This window comes from Dermacentor silvarum, chromosome 4, assembly GCF_013339745.2.
Source record: "Dermacentor silvarum isolate Dsil-2018 chromosome 4, BIME_Dsil_1.4, whole genome shotgun sequence".
NCBI classification, from domain to species: Eukaryota; Metazoa; Arthropoda; class Arachnida; order Ixodida; family Ixodidae; genus Dermacentor; species Dermacentor silvarum.
In genome coordinates, this window is record NC_051157.2 from 128735190 (window position 1) to 128752658 (window position 17469).

The 17469-nt window shown below is 46.8% G+C and overlaps 1 protein-coding gene across 15 annotated transcripts in view; it reads right to left on the reverse strand.

Moving 5' to 3' along the window:
* The window catches only part of LOC119448894 (beta-1,4-N-acetylgalactosaminyltransferase bre-4), a 174617-nt gene that overhangs the window by 40289 nt on the left and 116859 nt on the right, over window positions 1-17469 (reverse strand). For 12 of the 15 annotated variants that reach the window (XM_049666077.1, XM_049666073.1, XM_049666070.1 and 9 more), the window contains one exon: window positions 13370-13554. The exons of the other annotated variants lie outside the window; for them this stretch is intronic. In XM_049666077.1, coding sequence (XP_049522034.1) covers window positions 13370-13554 — 185 coding nt within the window. The remainder of the gene's footprint in view (window positions 1-13369; window positions 13555-17469) is intronic. 15 annotated transcript variants of the gene reach the window in all.

Consider the following 17469-nt stretch of genomic DNA (forward strand, 5'->3'; position numbering starts at 1 on the left):
ATCCAGACATGCCTGAACATAATGCTTAACGACCGCAGCAAGTCTCGGCCAGTAGTAATTCTGCCGAATCCGTGACAATGTGCGAGTGTAGCCCAAGTTCCCAGCGGTCGGCTCATTGGGGCAGGCGTGTAAGATTTCACGTCGAAGCGATGAGGGAACAACGAGTAAGTCGTTGCTGCCGCTAGGGGAGAAGTTCTTCTTGTAGAGTACGCTGCGGCGCAAGCAATATGACGCCAGCCCTCTTGCAAATAGCCTGGGGACGCTGTTGGTTCGTCCTTCCAGGTAATCAATCAGCGGCAGCAATTCGATGTCATCCCGTTGCTGGCGTGAAAGATCGGCAGTGTCCATGAGTCAGAGAAAGACCATGTCGTCATTGTCTTGTGCTGCCGTCTCAACAGGAGACCGAGAAAGGCAGTCGGCGTCTGCGTACCGTTTTCCTGACTTGTATGCGACAGTAAAGTCGAACTCTTGGAGTCGAACACTCCAACGTGCGAGCCGGCCGGAAGGATTTTTCAAATTAATGAGCCAGCAGAGCGAATGGTGATCGCTAATAACGGTGAAAGGCCGACCGCACAAATACGGACGAAATTGCAAAACTGCCCATACCATTGCGAGGCATTCTTTTTCAGTGGTGGAGTAGTTAGCCTCAGCTCGGGACAGTGTCCTGCTGGCGTAAGCGATCACCTTTTCGCTGTCGTCCGGCCATTGTACGAGCACCGCCCCTAGACCGACATTACTAGCGTCTGTATAAAATATCGTCGGGGCGTCTTCTTTGAAGTGTGCAAGCACGGGAGGCGCTTGCATGCGTTGCCGGAGCTCATGAAATGCCAGCTGCTGGTCTTCGCCCCAAGTGAAAGGTATATCTTCTCTGGTGAGCTGTGTTAGCGGCCACGCGATGCGTGAGAAATTCGCAATAAATCGCCGGTAATATGCACGTAGTCCCAGAAAACGCCGCACGACCTTTTTGTCAAATGGGGTCAGGAAATTAGCGACGGCAGCAATTTTATCCGGATCAGCTCAGTCTCCTTGGTTACTGACGACGTGACCGAGGAACTGGAGCTCTTGAAAACCAAAATGGCACTTTTCAGGCTTGAACATGAGACCGGCCGATCGTATTGCTTCAAAAACAGTTTTCAGCCTTCGTAAGTGTTCGTCGAACGTTGCGGAAAAGACAATCACGTCATCCAGGTACACCAGGCATGTTTGCCATTTGAGTCCAGAGAGCACAGTGCCCATTGGACGCTGAAATGTTGCTGGCGCTGAACACAAACCGAAGGGGAGTACCTGAAATTCGTAAAGTCCGTCAGGCGTCACAAAGGCGGTTTTCTCACGGTCTCTCTCATCCACTTCGATCTGCCAATAACCGATTTTCAAGTCCATTGAGGAAAAGTAGCACGCGTTTCGCAACCTGTCCAAGGAATCATCAATACGTGGCAGTGGATAAACGTCTTTCTTTGTGACCTGATTGAGCTTCCGATAGTCTACGCAGAAGCGCAGGCTACCGTCCTTCTTTTTCACTAAAACTACAGGTAACGCCCAAGGACTATTAGATGGTTGAATAACGCCATCTTCCAGCATCGTGTTCACTTGTCTTTGGATTGCCCCGCGTTCCTTTGGGGCCACGCGATGAGGGTTTTGTCGAATAGGTCGGGAGTCGACATCAGTAATGATGCGATGTTTGTTAAGCGGCGTTTGACCCACTCGACGCAGATGAGAAACAGCTCTGGTACTGATTGATGAGCTCAAGAAGACGGTCTCGCTCAACGGCCGTTAACGTCGAACTAACGTCTACAATAGGCGGAGCTGTGGGGATCGGAGATGTCGTCTCCTGCGCTAAGTGGCAGTCTCCTATCGGTATTACTTCTTTGAAATAAGCGACAGCAGTGCCTCTCACGATGTGTCGACGCTCCTTACTAAAATTCGTCAGCAAGAGTTCGGCGCTTCCGTCGATAACATTAATAAGTGCTCTGGCAATGGATATGCCACAATTCAGTGCTAGCACATTGATGTGTTCAGCGACTCCAGTCCCATTCTGCAGGCTGTCACAGTGCACGGGTACGAGAGAGCAACTCCGCGGCAAAAGTATCACGTCGTCTGCTGCTATACGTAAGCGACGTTGTGGATGCTCCTCATGCCTGACATTATCCGAGTTCGTTGCAAACGCGACGCTTCTGTCGCGGATGTTAATCACGGCACCGTACTCACGCAGAAAATTCATCCCCAATATAAGTTTCTTGCAACACTCAGAAAGAATGACGAGGGTGGCGACGAAGGTTGAAGCGGCCATTAAGAGTCGGGCTGTGCATTTACCGATAGGTGTCATCAACTGACCTCCGGCGGTTCGTAGGTTGGGTCCATGCCATGGCGTCTTCACCTTCCTTAGTTTGTCGCGAGCTGTGCGCTTATGATTGAAAAATGGGAGCCAGTGTGAACAAGAGCGGCTACTTGGTGGCTGTCAATGCGAACGATGAGGTCAGCGCTGACTACGTCAGTTACGTCTTTCGTAGTTGAGTCCGTCGTATTCGTCGTTGCATTCGTCGGAGTCTTTACATCGTCGTACGTCGATAATGGGGGATATGGCGAACTGTAGTCGGTGGATTTCTCACAAGGCCGGAAAACAGTTGTTCTTTCACTCCCCGCAAAAGATACCGCAGCTTTCGCTCCTCTGGCATGTCAGGGTCTGCTCTACGGAAAAGACGGCCCATATCTTCCGAGAACATAGCAACGCTCTCATTGGGTTTTTGAATTCGGATTTCGAAGAGACGCTGCGCATTTCCCTCCTGTTGATGCTTGTAAAAGTATCCAGCAGCTGTGTGCAGAAGTCGTCCCAGGTGGCAAAGCTTCTCTCCCGGTTGACGTACCACGTACGAGCATTGTCCTTCAGATAGAAATAAAAATCGAAAGTTTGTCCGCCGAGCTGGTCACATGGTTGTACTTGGAGACGCGCTCGAACTGATCAAGTCAATCTTGGGCGTCTTCAAAGGCATCACCATGAAAGCTCTCCGGAACCATAGGTTTCTGCAGGGTTACTTGCGTTGGAGCCGCGGTGGCCACGATAGTTGCAGGGGGTGAACGATTTCTTGAGGTTTCTTGCAGGGGACCGGACTCGGGCGCTGGGCCTAGTAGGCGGCGACTGAACTGGTGGACCGATGTTTCGATGCGCAATGGCGATTCCGGGCTCGATCGTTGGCTCCGCGAAGGGGTGCCAAGCATGAAGGATGGAGAATACCCAGCACCTCCAGCGGTGTAACGACGTGGGATCGACGAGGACGCGGAGCAGCACCAACTAAGACACTTTATCAGTCGCCAAGAAAAACCAACAACGTCTTCTTCGTCTCCACGCTTAACCTAAAAGCCCGCGTTACTTCAACCTTGTCCCCACTGGCACATACCCGCGGCAATATAGTTGTTGCAATATTCACATATGCCTCCTCTGCTCCTTGATTACGCAATGCCTCCATGACTGATGGTATCTCTACTGAATCAAATGCCTTTTCATAATCAATAAAAGCCATATAGAGAGGTTGATTGTATTTCGCAGATTTCTCGATGACTTGATTGATGACACGGGTATGATCCATCGTAGAATATCCGTTCCTGAAGCCAGCCTGTTCTCTTGGTTGGCTGAAGTCAAGTGTTGCCCTGATTCTATTGGAAATTATCTTGGTGAATATTCTATACAATACCGAAAGCAAGCTAATGGGTCAATAAATCTTCAACTATTTAACGTCTCCCTTCGTATGGATTAGTATAATGTTGGCGTTCTTCCAACTCTCTGGTACACATGAAGTTGTGAGGCATTGCGTATAAAGGGCCGCAAGCTTTTCAAGCATATCTCCTCCATCTTTGATTAAATCTACTGTTATTCCATCTTCTCCAGCAGCTTTTCCCCTGGCCATGTCTTTCAAGGCCCTTATAACTTCATCAATAGTTATAGAAGGAGCCTCTGTATCCCGTTCATCACTATTTCGAATGAAAGTCGCTTGGCTGTTTTGGGCACTGTACAGGTCAGTATAGAATTCGTCGCTGCTTTTACTATGTCATTGAAATTGATGATGATATTACGGTGCTTATCTTTCAGTGCATACATCGTGCCTTGTCCTATGACAAGCTTTCTTCTTACTGATTTAATGCTGCGTCCATATTTTGTCCCATTGCTGCGGCTTCCTCAATCTTTCCCACGCTATAATTTCTAATATCGCTTACTTTCTTCTTGTTGATCAGTTTTGACAGTTCACCGAATTCTATCTGATCTCTTGAGTTGGACACTTTCATGTTTTGTCGTTTCTTTATTAAGTCCTTTGTTTCTTGGGTAAGCTTACCTACTGGTTGCCTTGGTGCCTTACCTCCCACTTCAATTGATGCTTCTGAGATCAGCCTAGTAACGGTTTCAGATGGGGTGATGAAGTTAGGAAATTTGCAGGCGCAATTTGGAACACGCTAGCGCAAGACAGGGGTAATTGGAGATCGCAGGGAGAGGCCTTCGTCCTGCAGTCGACATAAAATATAGGCTGCTGCTGCTGATGATGGTCTATCTATCTATCTAGCCGCCTACGACTTTGTGCTCTCATGGTCGTTTCGTTAACATGGTATGTACTAGAATAGGCATACCATGACAAGAGTATATGACGAACATAAATGATATATCATGACATGAATGTCATGACATGCGTGTCTTGTAGCTCATGAAACAGCCGCCTACGTCTTCGTGCTCTCATGGTCGTTTCGTTCACTAGGTAGGTACCAACATTGGTATAGTATGACAGGAGTGTATGACGAACATACGTGATAGGTTATGACGTAGATGTCATGACTTGCGTGTCATGTAGGTCATGACAATAATCCAGCGAAAAAGATAAACACTCAAAAACACTGAAATGGGTTAGGACGTGGGTACTAAGTGAAGGAAACACTACAGGATGCTGGTAGAAGTAATAGTCATGACCATGACTCAGCAAAAATTACAATGACTCAGCGAAAAAAGATTAACACTCAGAAGTCACTGGAATGGTTCGGACGTGATAGTAAGTGAATGAAACACTCAATGATGATGGTAGAGATCAAAGTGATGAGCATGACTCAGGCAAAACGACAATGAATCAGCGAAAAAAGTATAGCACTCAAAAACCACTTAAATGGGTTCGGACGCACGTACTAAGGGAAGGAAACACTAAAGGATGCTGGTAGAAGTCATAGTCATGAACTAGATTCAGTAAAATGACAGTGACTCAGCGAAAAATATTACACTCAAAACCACTGCAATTGGTTCAGACGTGGGCACTAAGTGAAGGAAACACTAAAGGATGATGGTAGAAGTCATAGTCATGAGCATGACTCAGCAAAAATGACAATTACACAGCGAAAAAATATTAACACTCAAAAACCACTGGAATGGGTTCGGGTGGGGTACTAGGTGAAGGAAAAGGCTAAGGTTGTTGATCGAAGTCGTAGTCATGACCGTGATTGAGCAAAAATGACAATTACTAAGCAAAAAAAAAAGATTGACACTCAAGAACCACTGAAATGGGTTCGGAAATGGGTACTAAGTGAAGGAAACACTAAAGGATGGTGGTAGAAGTGATAATCACGAGTATGACTAAGGCTCGCCCTAAGGTCTATTAGGTGTAGCGAACCCGCCGGGGTGGCTCAGTCAGCTAAGGCGTTGCACTGCTGAGCACGAGGTCGCGGGATCAAATCCCGGCCCCGGCGGCAGCATTTCGGCAGCTTCCCGATACAGCATTTCGATGGAAGCGAAATGCAAAAACGCCCATGTGCTTGCGTTGTAGTGCACGTTAAAGCACCCCAGGTTGTCAAAATTAATCCGGAGCCCTGCACTACGGCGTGCCTCATAATCAGAACTGGTTTTGGCGCGTAAAACGCCAGAAAGAAGGAGAAGAATTAGGTGTAGCTAAAGGGACTCCTGAGGACTCATGACATGAATGTCATGACATCCGTGTCATGTAGGTCATGAAACAGGCCCTTACGTGCTGGTGCTCTCATGGTCATTTCGTTAAATTGGTAGGCTCCCCGCACGCTACTTCGCATAACATGGATTCCCACAGGGCGTGGGATCGGCCGGCTTTTGAAGCGAGAGCTACATTGGCCGCATTCTCGCCGTTTCGCTGTGGTCGGTGGCCGCACCGCGAGCATAGCCGTTGCCTAGCAACCACCGCAGCTGGCAGCGCCGCTCGCCGCGCCATCTGGCATGACGTAAGAGGAGGAGCGGGGGAAACCGCGAGCTGAGCCGTTGCCTAGCAAGCGCCGGCGTTGCATCGCTGGAGGAGCCGGCGTTGCATCGTATATATAGAAGGGGCGGCTCGGTGGGATTCGTCGACAGATATGGAAAGGGAGTCGGAGAGACTGAAAGAAGCCATGCTTCGTCGTCGGAAAGAATCCAAGAGGAGACAGCGAGCCGAGGAGACGGAGGAAGAACGAGCCGCATGCCTCGAGAAGTGTCGTAAGTACGAAGCGGCCAGGCGGGTGCATTCACATAAGGATGGTTCGTCGTCTAGTTCGGCATCTCGTGCCAGGGCCACGGATCAACGACGAAATGAAACACCAAGCTAAACAATAACATTAACCCTACTTCTCGCTACGCACACCCAGGCATAACTGAGTTAAGCCACAGCGAATTTTTTAAATTGAAACACATATACAGAAATCGAATGGCGCATGCAAGTATATTCAACTTGTTCAGGCAGATTGCCTCAAGGAAAGGCCATCGCTCGCACAATTCATTGCGTTGTCGAAGCAGCGAATTTAAATTACTAATTTAGATTAGCTTTCTTATTGTTCACTTTAGCACGCCCTCATGGGTTCGCGACACTTCAAATATTTACATATCGGCTAGTAATGAACCACATTGAAAAATGCTTGCTGGAGAACGCTCCCTATAGGGCACCTAACAATTTCCAGCGTAGAACCAAAATTTGCCATATAGCCTGGTGAGGGCCCTTTTAAAGACACTTTTTTACTTGCAATTATTCACGAACTGTGTAAAAGAACACTTATCAAACTCATAGCTTCATGCCTCGGTTTTATTGTCATACTGCCATTCTCAATAGTTCCCATTTTATATACTGAAAGACGGAAGACGACCAGGACAGGCAGCACTGGCGGACCCGTTTATTGCGCAGGCACGGCCCATGCTCAAGCACGAAGAAGAAGAAGAACAGGGATGATGATGGCTATGTACAAATGAGAACGATGAAGTAAGTTAAATGTGCTTACACTAATTCCACCCCCCCCCCCCCATCGAGGAAGCCGCCAACCTGGCCGCATTCTAAAAATCGGCTGAACAGAAAACAACGTGCTGGGTGCGGGAAAAGTGAACAATTTCTGCACTACGACGACGGTGGTCCGCGACGGAGTGAAGCAGAGTGATTAGATTGTTCTCTGCGGAAGTTTGTTGTAGGACTAGGTAGGGCCCAATGTACCATTCAAGGAATTTCTCGGAAAGTCCAGGGGTTCGAACCGGCGTCCATAGGAGGACTCGAACTCTCGGATGGAAGGTGATGTCGCGGCGTTTACTGTCGCAGTAACGTTCTCTTTCTTCTTGAGTAGCTTTGGTCTTGCGACGAGCAATTTCACGGAAATGCGCGACTCGAGCTGCAAACTCTTCTGGGAGGGAGGTGTTTGGCGAAGCAGGAGAGAAAAATAATTCGTTGTCGAAGGCGGAGGACGCAGATAGTCCATACACGAGGAAGAAAGGGCTGTAGCCGGCAGTCCGCTGTGTCGCAGTATTATAAGCAAATGTAACAAAAGGAGAAATTTTGTCCCAGTTTGTGTGGTCAGGACGTAAGTACATAGAAATCATGTCAAAGAGTGTTCGGTGGAAGCATTCAGTAAGGCCGTTCGTTTGCGGGTGACATGTAGAAGTGGTTTTATGCTTCGTATTAGTCTCCCGCAAGACTTCCTCGAGGACGTGGGACATGAACGCTTTGCCACGATCGGACAAAAGAACGCGAGGAGCACCATGGCGCAAGACTATGGATTGCAAGAAAAAGTCAGCTCCCTCAGAAGCAGCACCAGGTCGAAGAGTCTCGGCGTATCCTGTTAGATGGTCTACCGCAGTGACGATCCAACGGTGACCGGAGGGCGTCAACGGCAAGGGGCCGTATAAGTCCATTCCAACCAACTCGGAAGGCTTGGTCAGACATGGCAGAGGCTGAAGAAAACCGGGAGGAGGGGATGTGGAGCATTTACGGTGCTGACACGACGCGCAGAAGGCAAGGTATTTGACCAACGTTGTAGACAATCCAGGCCAGAAGCAGTGGGTCTTGATGTGGCCGTAGGTCTTGTGGAAGCCAAAGCGGCCGGGGGCGATGTCATCATGAAATGCTTCCAAACCTTGAAGACAAAGGCAGCGAGGTATGACTGGGTCCCACTTGTTACCCGTGGGATGACAAATATAACGATGAAGCCTTCAAGGCGAAATTGGCAAAGCTGGCGTCGCAAGCGGCTGTTGGGTGGTTTAGTTAAGCCGCGAATGCGCTCAATGAGTGTTCGACACTATAGCCTGCGTGTTGAAGGGCAGTGAAATCGGAGCGTGAAGAAAGCTGAGGTTCATTCAGTGACATTAGCGTGCTCTGGTACGAGACATGCGCTGCGTTAGAGCGACGTGGTATAGACGCGCAGTGCGCATGATCGATAGAAGGCGAAAGCGGGCATCGAGACTGTGCATCTGCATCATGATGGCATTTGCCAGACCTGTACGTTATCGTGAAATCATATTCTTCTAAGCGCAGTAGCCAGCGTCCCAGGAATCCTGACACGTTCTTCATAGATGACAGCCAACACAGAATAACACAGGCATTCCTGCTCTGTGATGGCGTAGTTCCGTTCAGATGGTGTAGTTCCGTTCATCGCTCGGCGGCCTTTCATGCCCTGGCATACGCCACAACCTGCTCTATAGATGCGGGACCCCGTTGCAGGAACACTGCTCCGTTGCCTTGTGCACTTGCGTCCGTGTGGAATATAGTGAGTGCTCTCTCATCAAAGTGGCGAAGCACTGGTCCTGAAGTGAGGTGTTTGTTAAGGGCTTGGGATACCGACTCACAGTCTTCGGACCATGTGAAAGAGGTGCCGGTGACCAGTAGCTTATGTAGCGGAGCTGCTATTGCAGCAAAATTGCGTATAAAACGGCGAAATTAAGATGCCAGGCCGAGAAAGCTGCGCAATGTTTTTGATTAGATGGACAAGGGAATTGAAGCACAGCAGCAATATCCTCAGGGTCTGGTTGGATGCCAGCTTCTGAAAAGACGTGACCAGGACTGTGATGCTTCTGCTGGCGAATGTGCACTTTTTAGTATTAATCTGGAGGCCAGCATTTGAAAGACATAGGAGGACTTCGTCTAATCTCTGCAGGTGTTAGCTAAGCTGGAAGAAAAAACAATGATGTCATCCAGATAACAGAGGCAGGTCTTCCATTTTAGGCCATGAAGGACAGTGTCGATCATACGCTGAAACGTGGCTGGAGCGTTGCAGAGTCGAAATGGCATTACATTACATTCATAAAGTTCATCTGGCGTGGCGAAAGCGGTTTTTTCTTTGTCAGCGTTCTTCATGGGAATCTGCCAATATCCTGATCGCAGATCAAGGCTGGAAAAATATTACGCTTCTTGTAGTGTGTCTCGCATCGAAACCGAAGGTTCTGCAATTATACGCCGTCGCCCATATCGTGTTTCGCAGTCGGAACGGAAGGTCATTGAAGACAAAGTTGATGACATGCTAGCACGAAAGATTATACGAGCTTCATCCAGTTCCTGGGCTTTTCCTGTAATTCTGATGAAGAAAAAAGATGGTTCCATTCGCTTTTGCGTTGATTATCGAGCGCTCAATAAGATTACACGCAATGATGTATATCCCATGCCTCGAATTGACGACACCTTAGACACACTAAAGGGAGCGGAATATTTTTCTAGCCTTGATCTGCGATCAGAATATTGGCAGATTCCCACCTTACTGAAAGAACCCCGTATTTCCCATAACTCCTATAACCAATAACATCATATGGCATGTAGGAAAAACACGTTTTTGTATGGGATCCTATATGTTTCATATCGGATTATTGGATATGGGTGTTATGGGGCATATGGAATTTTCAGTAGGGCATCAACGAGGCTGACAAAGAGAAAACCGCTTTCGCCACGCCGGCCGGACTTGACGGTGGCAGAGAGCCTGCTAAAGAAAATGCGCCTTCACCCGCAGACGTGTGAAGCCAGCGCACCGTGCAGGCAGAATGTAGCTGTGATTCCGTATGGTTATAAGCTTTCACACAACCTGAAAAATGTGTCCCAGTGGTACGACGTAAAAGTCGTATTCACCGCACCTCACAGGCTTCCATAACTCTGCACTATGGCCGACCCAGAGGTAAGAAACTCTCAGATAAAGAGATGGCATTTCTACGCACATGCAGCTATTGACGTCTGTGTTGGATTGTGCATGAAATACGCTACAATAAAACCTGTTGTAAGTTCAGCGCTCGTCCTGGTCCTTTATTTGTGTCGTCCCTGTGTTTTATTGCGCTGCAGTTCTGTAATGAATTGCTGGATTACTCTGAAACTAGAAGAGATAAGAAGGTGAGGTAAGCGACATTCTACAGCCCAAACATCAGTGCAATAATGATAAAGACTTCCAGATGCTTGCAGTACTATTGGGAAAGTATTGGGCTTGGAGGCATTACTTTCTGAATCGCCCTCGTCGCTGTTTTTCTGCCCTTTGTTTGCTTGATCGGCTGTTTCAATTGTTTCTCTTAAATAATTTTCACGCCGGTCCCGGGACAGTCGCTGACTGTGAGGACTATGTCTGTATATATATATATATGTATTTGTGCATTTTATCTTGCCAAAATATAATAACATACTGTTTGATTGATTGATTGATGTGGTGTTTGTTCAAATGGCGATGAAATTTGCACTACGGCGATTAAACGTTAAAACCTGTTTGACTAGGGCCAATCACGAGTGCGGTATAGCCTCTAGAAGTTTATACTAGCCTTAGCTGTTACCACGAAAGTACTGTGGGATGTGGGCCGATCCCGGAGACGGGGAAGCAGACGGGGTCTCAAAGCGGGAGCTGTCATGGAGCAAGGACACGAGAAACTGGAGCGTGACGAGCGCACCACACTTCTCGTGCTAGTCGAATTCGAGATGAAACAAGCATGCCCGCGATTGACTTGGCCCAGATTGGTATTCCGCATTGGTAACGTGCTTGTCCTTACGACAATTTTAGTGTTACTTGTGAAGATCGACCGTGGCCTGAGCAGCAAGTTTCAAGAATTGAACAGGAACTCGATGGGGTCCTAATTATGTGTCTTTGCCAGCCTGCAACCGGAAGAGACTTCTGAGCTTATTTATGTGTTTGTTTCCGGCAGGAGTCATGTTTGTTTCCCACATGAGTTACCCGCAGGAAATACCTACGTACCGCAATATGCCTGAAATGAGGCAGCTAGTGCTTGACACTAAACATTGACAGCCTAAATCGAAAATCCGCTTCCTAGAGTTAAAGTATTCTTTTATATGCTACAAACTTCAACAGATTTCATGCAGTGGGTGCCGACAAAAGCAAGTTCACCATCCCATGCATTTATTAAAAAAGCCCGAACTAAAGTGTATTTTTTGCTGCGGCTGTAATTGTTAGAGCTAAAACATGAAGCGCTTTTTTTCCTCCAGAGAAAAATGTGCAACAAGAAGTCTAATAAAAAGATTGCGGAACACACGTGAAAGTGTTCTCTACTGCGTAGAAGCGAACTGTTGCTGGACAACATACATTACCTGCGACTCATAATGAGCAACCACACCTAACGATCTAGCTATTATTGAAACTTTCTCTCATCCTTTTCTTCGGCTCTAAGTATAATTGTAAAGCGCGAGTATCCACGTGACCACATTTATTAATTAGCTGATTTATGTGTACTTAACTATGACTAAGCTACTTTCAGAGATAATAAAAATACAATAAAAGAATATTACTGCAAGCAGTTCTTCGTCTACAAGAACAGCGGCGTTCGTCCACCCCCCGTTATTTTTGTTGCTGTACTGCATGGTGCCCAATTCTAACCGCTCAGGTAGTGATCTCAAAAGAATCATCGCTCTTCCAATGTGTATTGCATACGCTTTACAGATAACGTCGTAATAGTGTAAAGCCGCAGCAGGCGTCAGCCACTCAAAAGTACAATCGCAGCAACCCACATGCAGGTGGGCTGCGTGCATCTAGCTTTTTGAGTGCAGTCTCCTCATTCTCGATTCTCCAGCATAGTATCATGTGTATCATTGTCATCGTTGGAGATGGCGCTGAGTGGTGCTCCGTAAAGGGTTTGTTGAAAACAGCCCCTGTTTCTATTCACAATCACTTTCTCTATCCCTATCATTGGAGACGAGCAAGTAGACATAGCAGCTCGATCTACACAGCACCGTGACGATTGCGTTGCTATCCCGTTGTCGAGAACAGATGCAGTGTGAAAGCTCCGTTTACTCGATTGCGAGCTTACATTGACGCAATGGAATGTCGCAGACATTACGAACCAGCCACTTGTTCCCTGGACCTTCAACAAAACCTCCACCTTCTGCACAGCTTATCACGACGGGAAATAACTCTCATTTGTCGCCTATGGGGTGGAGCAGCTTTGACTAATTCATACTCTTACCTCATGGGAATGACCACAAATCCGGAATATGAAGTTTGTGTGCGCGAAGAAACAATAGCTCACCTTCTTTATGATTGTCGCCGTTTCAATGCAAAGTCAAAAACCATCAGCACCACGCTCGATAAGATTGAGAACCGTTCCCTTACATAAGCCAGAATCCTTTTACCCTGGTTCCAGCCGACGTCAGCCAGAACTGGATTGCTTTTTAATTGCAATGGGACTGATGGAAGTACTACCGTGCCTGAAACGTGTTTTTTTTATCTTCTCTTTTTTCCTCGTCATCGTTTCTGCTCTTACCCCATCCGGCTGTGATAAGTTGTCAACCGGAATCTCTCTGCCTTTCACATGTTTTTCTTTTACTGCCTCTCTCTCTCAGTTATTGTGTTAATATTGACACGTACTCAATTAGCAAAGATAGATCACTACTACCTATTAAAATAATTCTCGTAGAGCCAAAACCCCTTGAATAGGCATACATAAGGCTAAAAGTGTTCAGTCTGTCAGTGTCGTTCATTCTTTACTCAGGCAGCACATACATTGCTCTTTAGCCTTCATTATTACGTAGAAACATTTTACTCGTACTTTCTTTATTGCAGCTAGTGTTATCAATTATGGTGCTTTATTTACATGTGAAAGCTCGTGAGACAGCCTGACATGTTTAGGAAATAAAGGCAAGCAAATACTTTCCTGATAATACTGCCAATAAAAATTCGGTCTGCTTACGTGGATTTGTTGTTGACGTTAACAGACATATGCCTCGGTTGCTCTGGGCACGTGTACACATTTCTGTCATCCAGAGGAACCATGTCGACGTCGTGGAATACGAAGCACTGGTAGTCGTACAAGGCTGTCGATTCGACGTAACCGACGTTGAGCAGCTTCGCTCGGTTAAAGCCAGCGGCGTCTCCCTGCAAATAAAAGGCTTAATTCCCGCTTGTTTCGATTTCTCCATGACTAAAGGCTTTCTGTACTTTCGTGAGTAAATACGACACTAGGCACTTTGATTATAGGCTACTCTATATGATTCCATCGAATTGTCCTATTTAGAGAGAGAGAGAGAGAGAAAGAAACGTTTATTGTTGAAACAGTGTCCCGAGCGAGGCCCGGTAACACCCTGAGGTGGGGAGGTTCTGTGTCCTACTTAGAACACAGAAAATATAGACTAGCGCTTGTCATTGTGCGGTTCTTCTGGTGTCCGTGTACATATCTGCGCTACCCCACCCCAATTCTACAGGAACATAAAGTGCTGAATACCGCCGACCTTTTAAGCATTATATTGATATGTAGTCGTAATGTTTAAAATTAAAGTACAAATAACAAGAGCAGCTTACACTGCGTTATGCTTTCATTGAAGTAGCTTTATCACTCTTATAGTGACCAACAAGCAAGCGGCCCGACTGTCTCGAGCTGAAGCAGCAAACATTTCCTCAGACGTGACATTTCTCGCCATCCGGGCCTCCGCTGTACGAAATGCTTTGCTCGATGAAGCTGGCTTGAACAGGATAGTTGCCGGCTGATCGACAACGACCTATAGCTTATAGTTAAAAGGCGCAAAAATGCTGTTTAGTAATGTAGCGGTCCGGGTAGATTAACTAACCACCAGACATAACTTCAGTAAGACGGGTGTTGTCCGCCATTTAATCTCATTCTCCGCCAACTCCTCTTCTTCCTCTTCTTTCACATTCCCGAAGTAGTCCGCTTCACCCTCCCCGGCTTCTTCTGTTTACACCTCCTGGTGTAATATTTGAAAACGTTTCCGATTGAGGCGCACTCTGTATCACCGGTGGCTCCCAGGTACCAAATAGTCCAACAAACACACCGTACTGCGATGCCGTTTTAACCACCGGGAAGGGTCCGTAAAACGTAGCGTTGGTACTTCCAATTCCTTTCCTGTCTAGGACTCGGTCTTGCACGTCTATATCTGGTATGTCGTTGTTTCGCCTCTTGTCGAATATCCTCTTCATGCGCTGTCTGTAGGCGTCTCCTTGTCTCTCGCTTTTCTTGACTTCACTCAGTGCAAGCTACTCCAGGATGCCGAGTTCGCAATCCGCAGGGAGAGTAGGCACAATTCCAGAGGTGGCAAAGCGAGGACTGCATCCTAACCCGCTCCTGTTGTGGTGCCTTGTAGGAGCCTCGAGGTAGCACTTCCAGCCACCTCGGAATTTCGGGTACATCTTCATGTATTGCTTGATGTCCCATATAGCACGTGCAGCAAAACCGTTTGCTGCAGGATGGTAGGGTGAGCAATACTTTACTGTAATCCCATGATTTCTTGTCCAGTTGGCTAACTTCTTGCTCCGAAAGGCCGGGCCATTGTCACACACTATCGTCTTTGTGTTTTGCAAGCATTCAGCTTGAATAAGAGCAATGACACTGTTGGCGTCTTCTTTTCCTGCCTTGGCCATGATGATTCTTGTGCATTCGTTGATACTGAGTAAAAAAACGCTTGAGTTTTCCGTGTGCCTTCTCCCTTCTTTTTAAGTTCCGCGAAGTTCAAGTGGATGTCTTCAAATGGAATGCGTGAATGCTTTGGGGTTATCATCACATCTGTCATCTGCTTGGATTTCAATTTGTCCACTTGACATAGGTGACACGTGCGAATGCGGTTTCTGATGTCGTCCTTCATACTTGGCCAAGTAAACCTTTTCAGCAGTTTGTTGTAAGTGCGCCAGAATCCGTCATGTCCCCCCGACTCTGGACTGTCGTGGTATAGTTGAAGTATCTTGGGAACCTTTGTCGATGGCACGTGAAATTTACCGTCCACAAACTTCATTTCCTCAGTGCCTCCCCACAACTTGACGTGATTTATTTCTTCGGGGTGTTCGCTTGTCTCGTGGACAAGTAATCGAATCATGGCGCCCGCATCTGTCAGTAGTGGGCCAGGCCGATGTGATACGTCAAAGTCGAACTGCTGTAGGTAATTAACCCATCTCGCAATTCGACCCTTTGGTTGTGCCATGCCTAGGAGATGAGTCAATGCTTGATGATCGGTAAAAATGGTGAAATTCGAGTCTTCTAGTTAGGTTATAAAATATTGTACAACTTTTAAAACTGCCAGCGCTTCTTTTTCTGCGGTAGTATAATTGACTTCAGCAGGCTTCATTCTACAGCTGTAATATCGAACGACGTAGTGCTTTTGATGATCAGATTGTCGTGGTGACTTCTGATATAGAACTACACCCGTTGCGTAGTGCGACGCATCAGTATTGAGCACGAAAGGCAAGGAGAAGTCTGGTATGCGGAGGATGGGATCCGACAATATCAGTTCGACTAGTTTGCCATAGGCCTTTCCATTGGAACGGCACGTCCTTTTGCCTCAAGCGTGTAAGACACCTAGTCTTGACCGCATAGTGTTTGATGAAGGACCTGAAATGTCTAGCAAGGCCTAGAAACACCCGGTGAGAGTGGACGTCGTACGGTTTCACCAACTTTGAAATTCTCTCAGCAGAATCGTGCTTTGTGCTTTTAGTATACCCGTCGAAAACCCTGCCGACGAACACAACCTTCTCATTAAAACTGCGATTTTCTTGACGTTCACTTTAAGGTGGGCGTGGCTGAGGGTACTCAGGACTTGAGAGAGATGATTCTGGTGTTCTTCTTTAGTCTTAGAAAAAACGATGATGTCATCTATGTAGACATTACAAAAAATGCCTAGGTGCAGTTTCAATGTGTCATTCATAATCTTTTGAAACCAAGCCGGAGAGTTCTTCCAACCGAACGGCAGGCGATTATACTCAAAAAAGTCAAAAGGCGTAACAAATGCGGTGTACTTCTTTGTGTCTTCAGTAAGTGGAATTTGCCAAAACCCCTTACAAAGATCGACGCGAGAAAACCAGTGGCATCCACCTGTTTCGTCTATAATGGTACCTATCTTTCGCATTGGGAAAGGTATAAGTCCCGTTTGCTGGTTAAGGAGAATATAATCAGTTCAAGGACGGAAGGTGCCATCTTCTTTGGGTGCAATTGTTATGGGTGAGGCAAAGGGTGAGACGAAAGGTCGAATAATATTAGCCTCTAACATTGCTTGCAATTTCCTTTTAAGCCAGATTTTCTTTTCGCTCGACATGCTGTATGGAGCTGTTCGTACCACCTTTTTATCAGCAATTTCAAATGGAACCTCCTGTGACTTCATTGCTGGCGGGTAGTTTCCCACACAAACGAGCTCAGGATACACAACTCTTATGTCTTCATCGCACTGAATTACTCGTAGTGGTCTAGGTATCTCAACATTTGTCTTCACTGTAGAGTCTTCTTCAACGAGCACTTTGCAGTCCCAATAAAGAATAATCTTGAGTTTTTTCATGTCAGGGCGAGACAGGAGAAAGTCACATGTAACATCTTGGATCGCTAGCACGTGGCTGGTGACTAAATGTCCTTGAAATTCAATCACTACAGACGCCCACTCGTTGTGTAAGCTCACCGAACCATCGTATCCTTGTATGCGAAGAGCTTTGCCAATGTGAAAACAAGTAATGCCCAATCGATTCTTGTTAGTAATTGATACTGAAGCTCCACTGTCTACCAAGGTATTCATTTCGACACCATCGATCTTGAGAGGTTCCTGCAGTAAACAGGATGACACTACATACACCGTCTCATGGTGATCGTTACGGTGATGCCGATGACTTTCAGCGAGTTTTGGTTGTAGTTGGTAGGGTGCTTGATCTTGTGCACTGATAGAATTGTATTCGACGCTATTCCAGGCATTATCGGCAAATTGGCCCGAACTGTGCATGTAGTTTCGTGCATGGTTATTTCAGGATGAGCACTCCTTATGGGGACTCAACTTATTCACGTCCTCATTATTAAAAACCAGTTGTCTC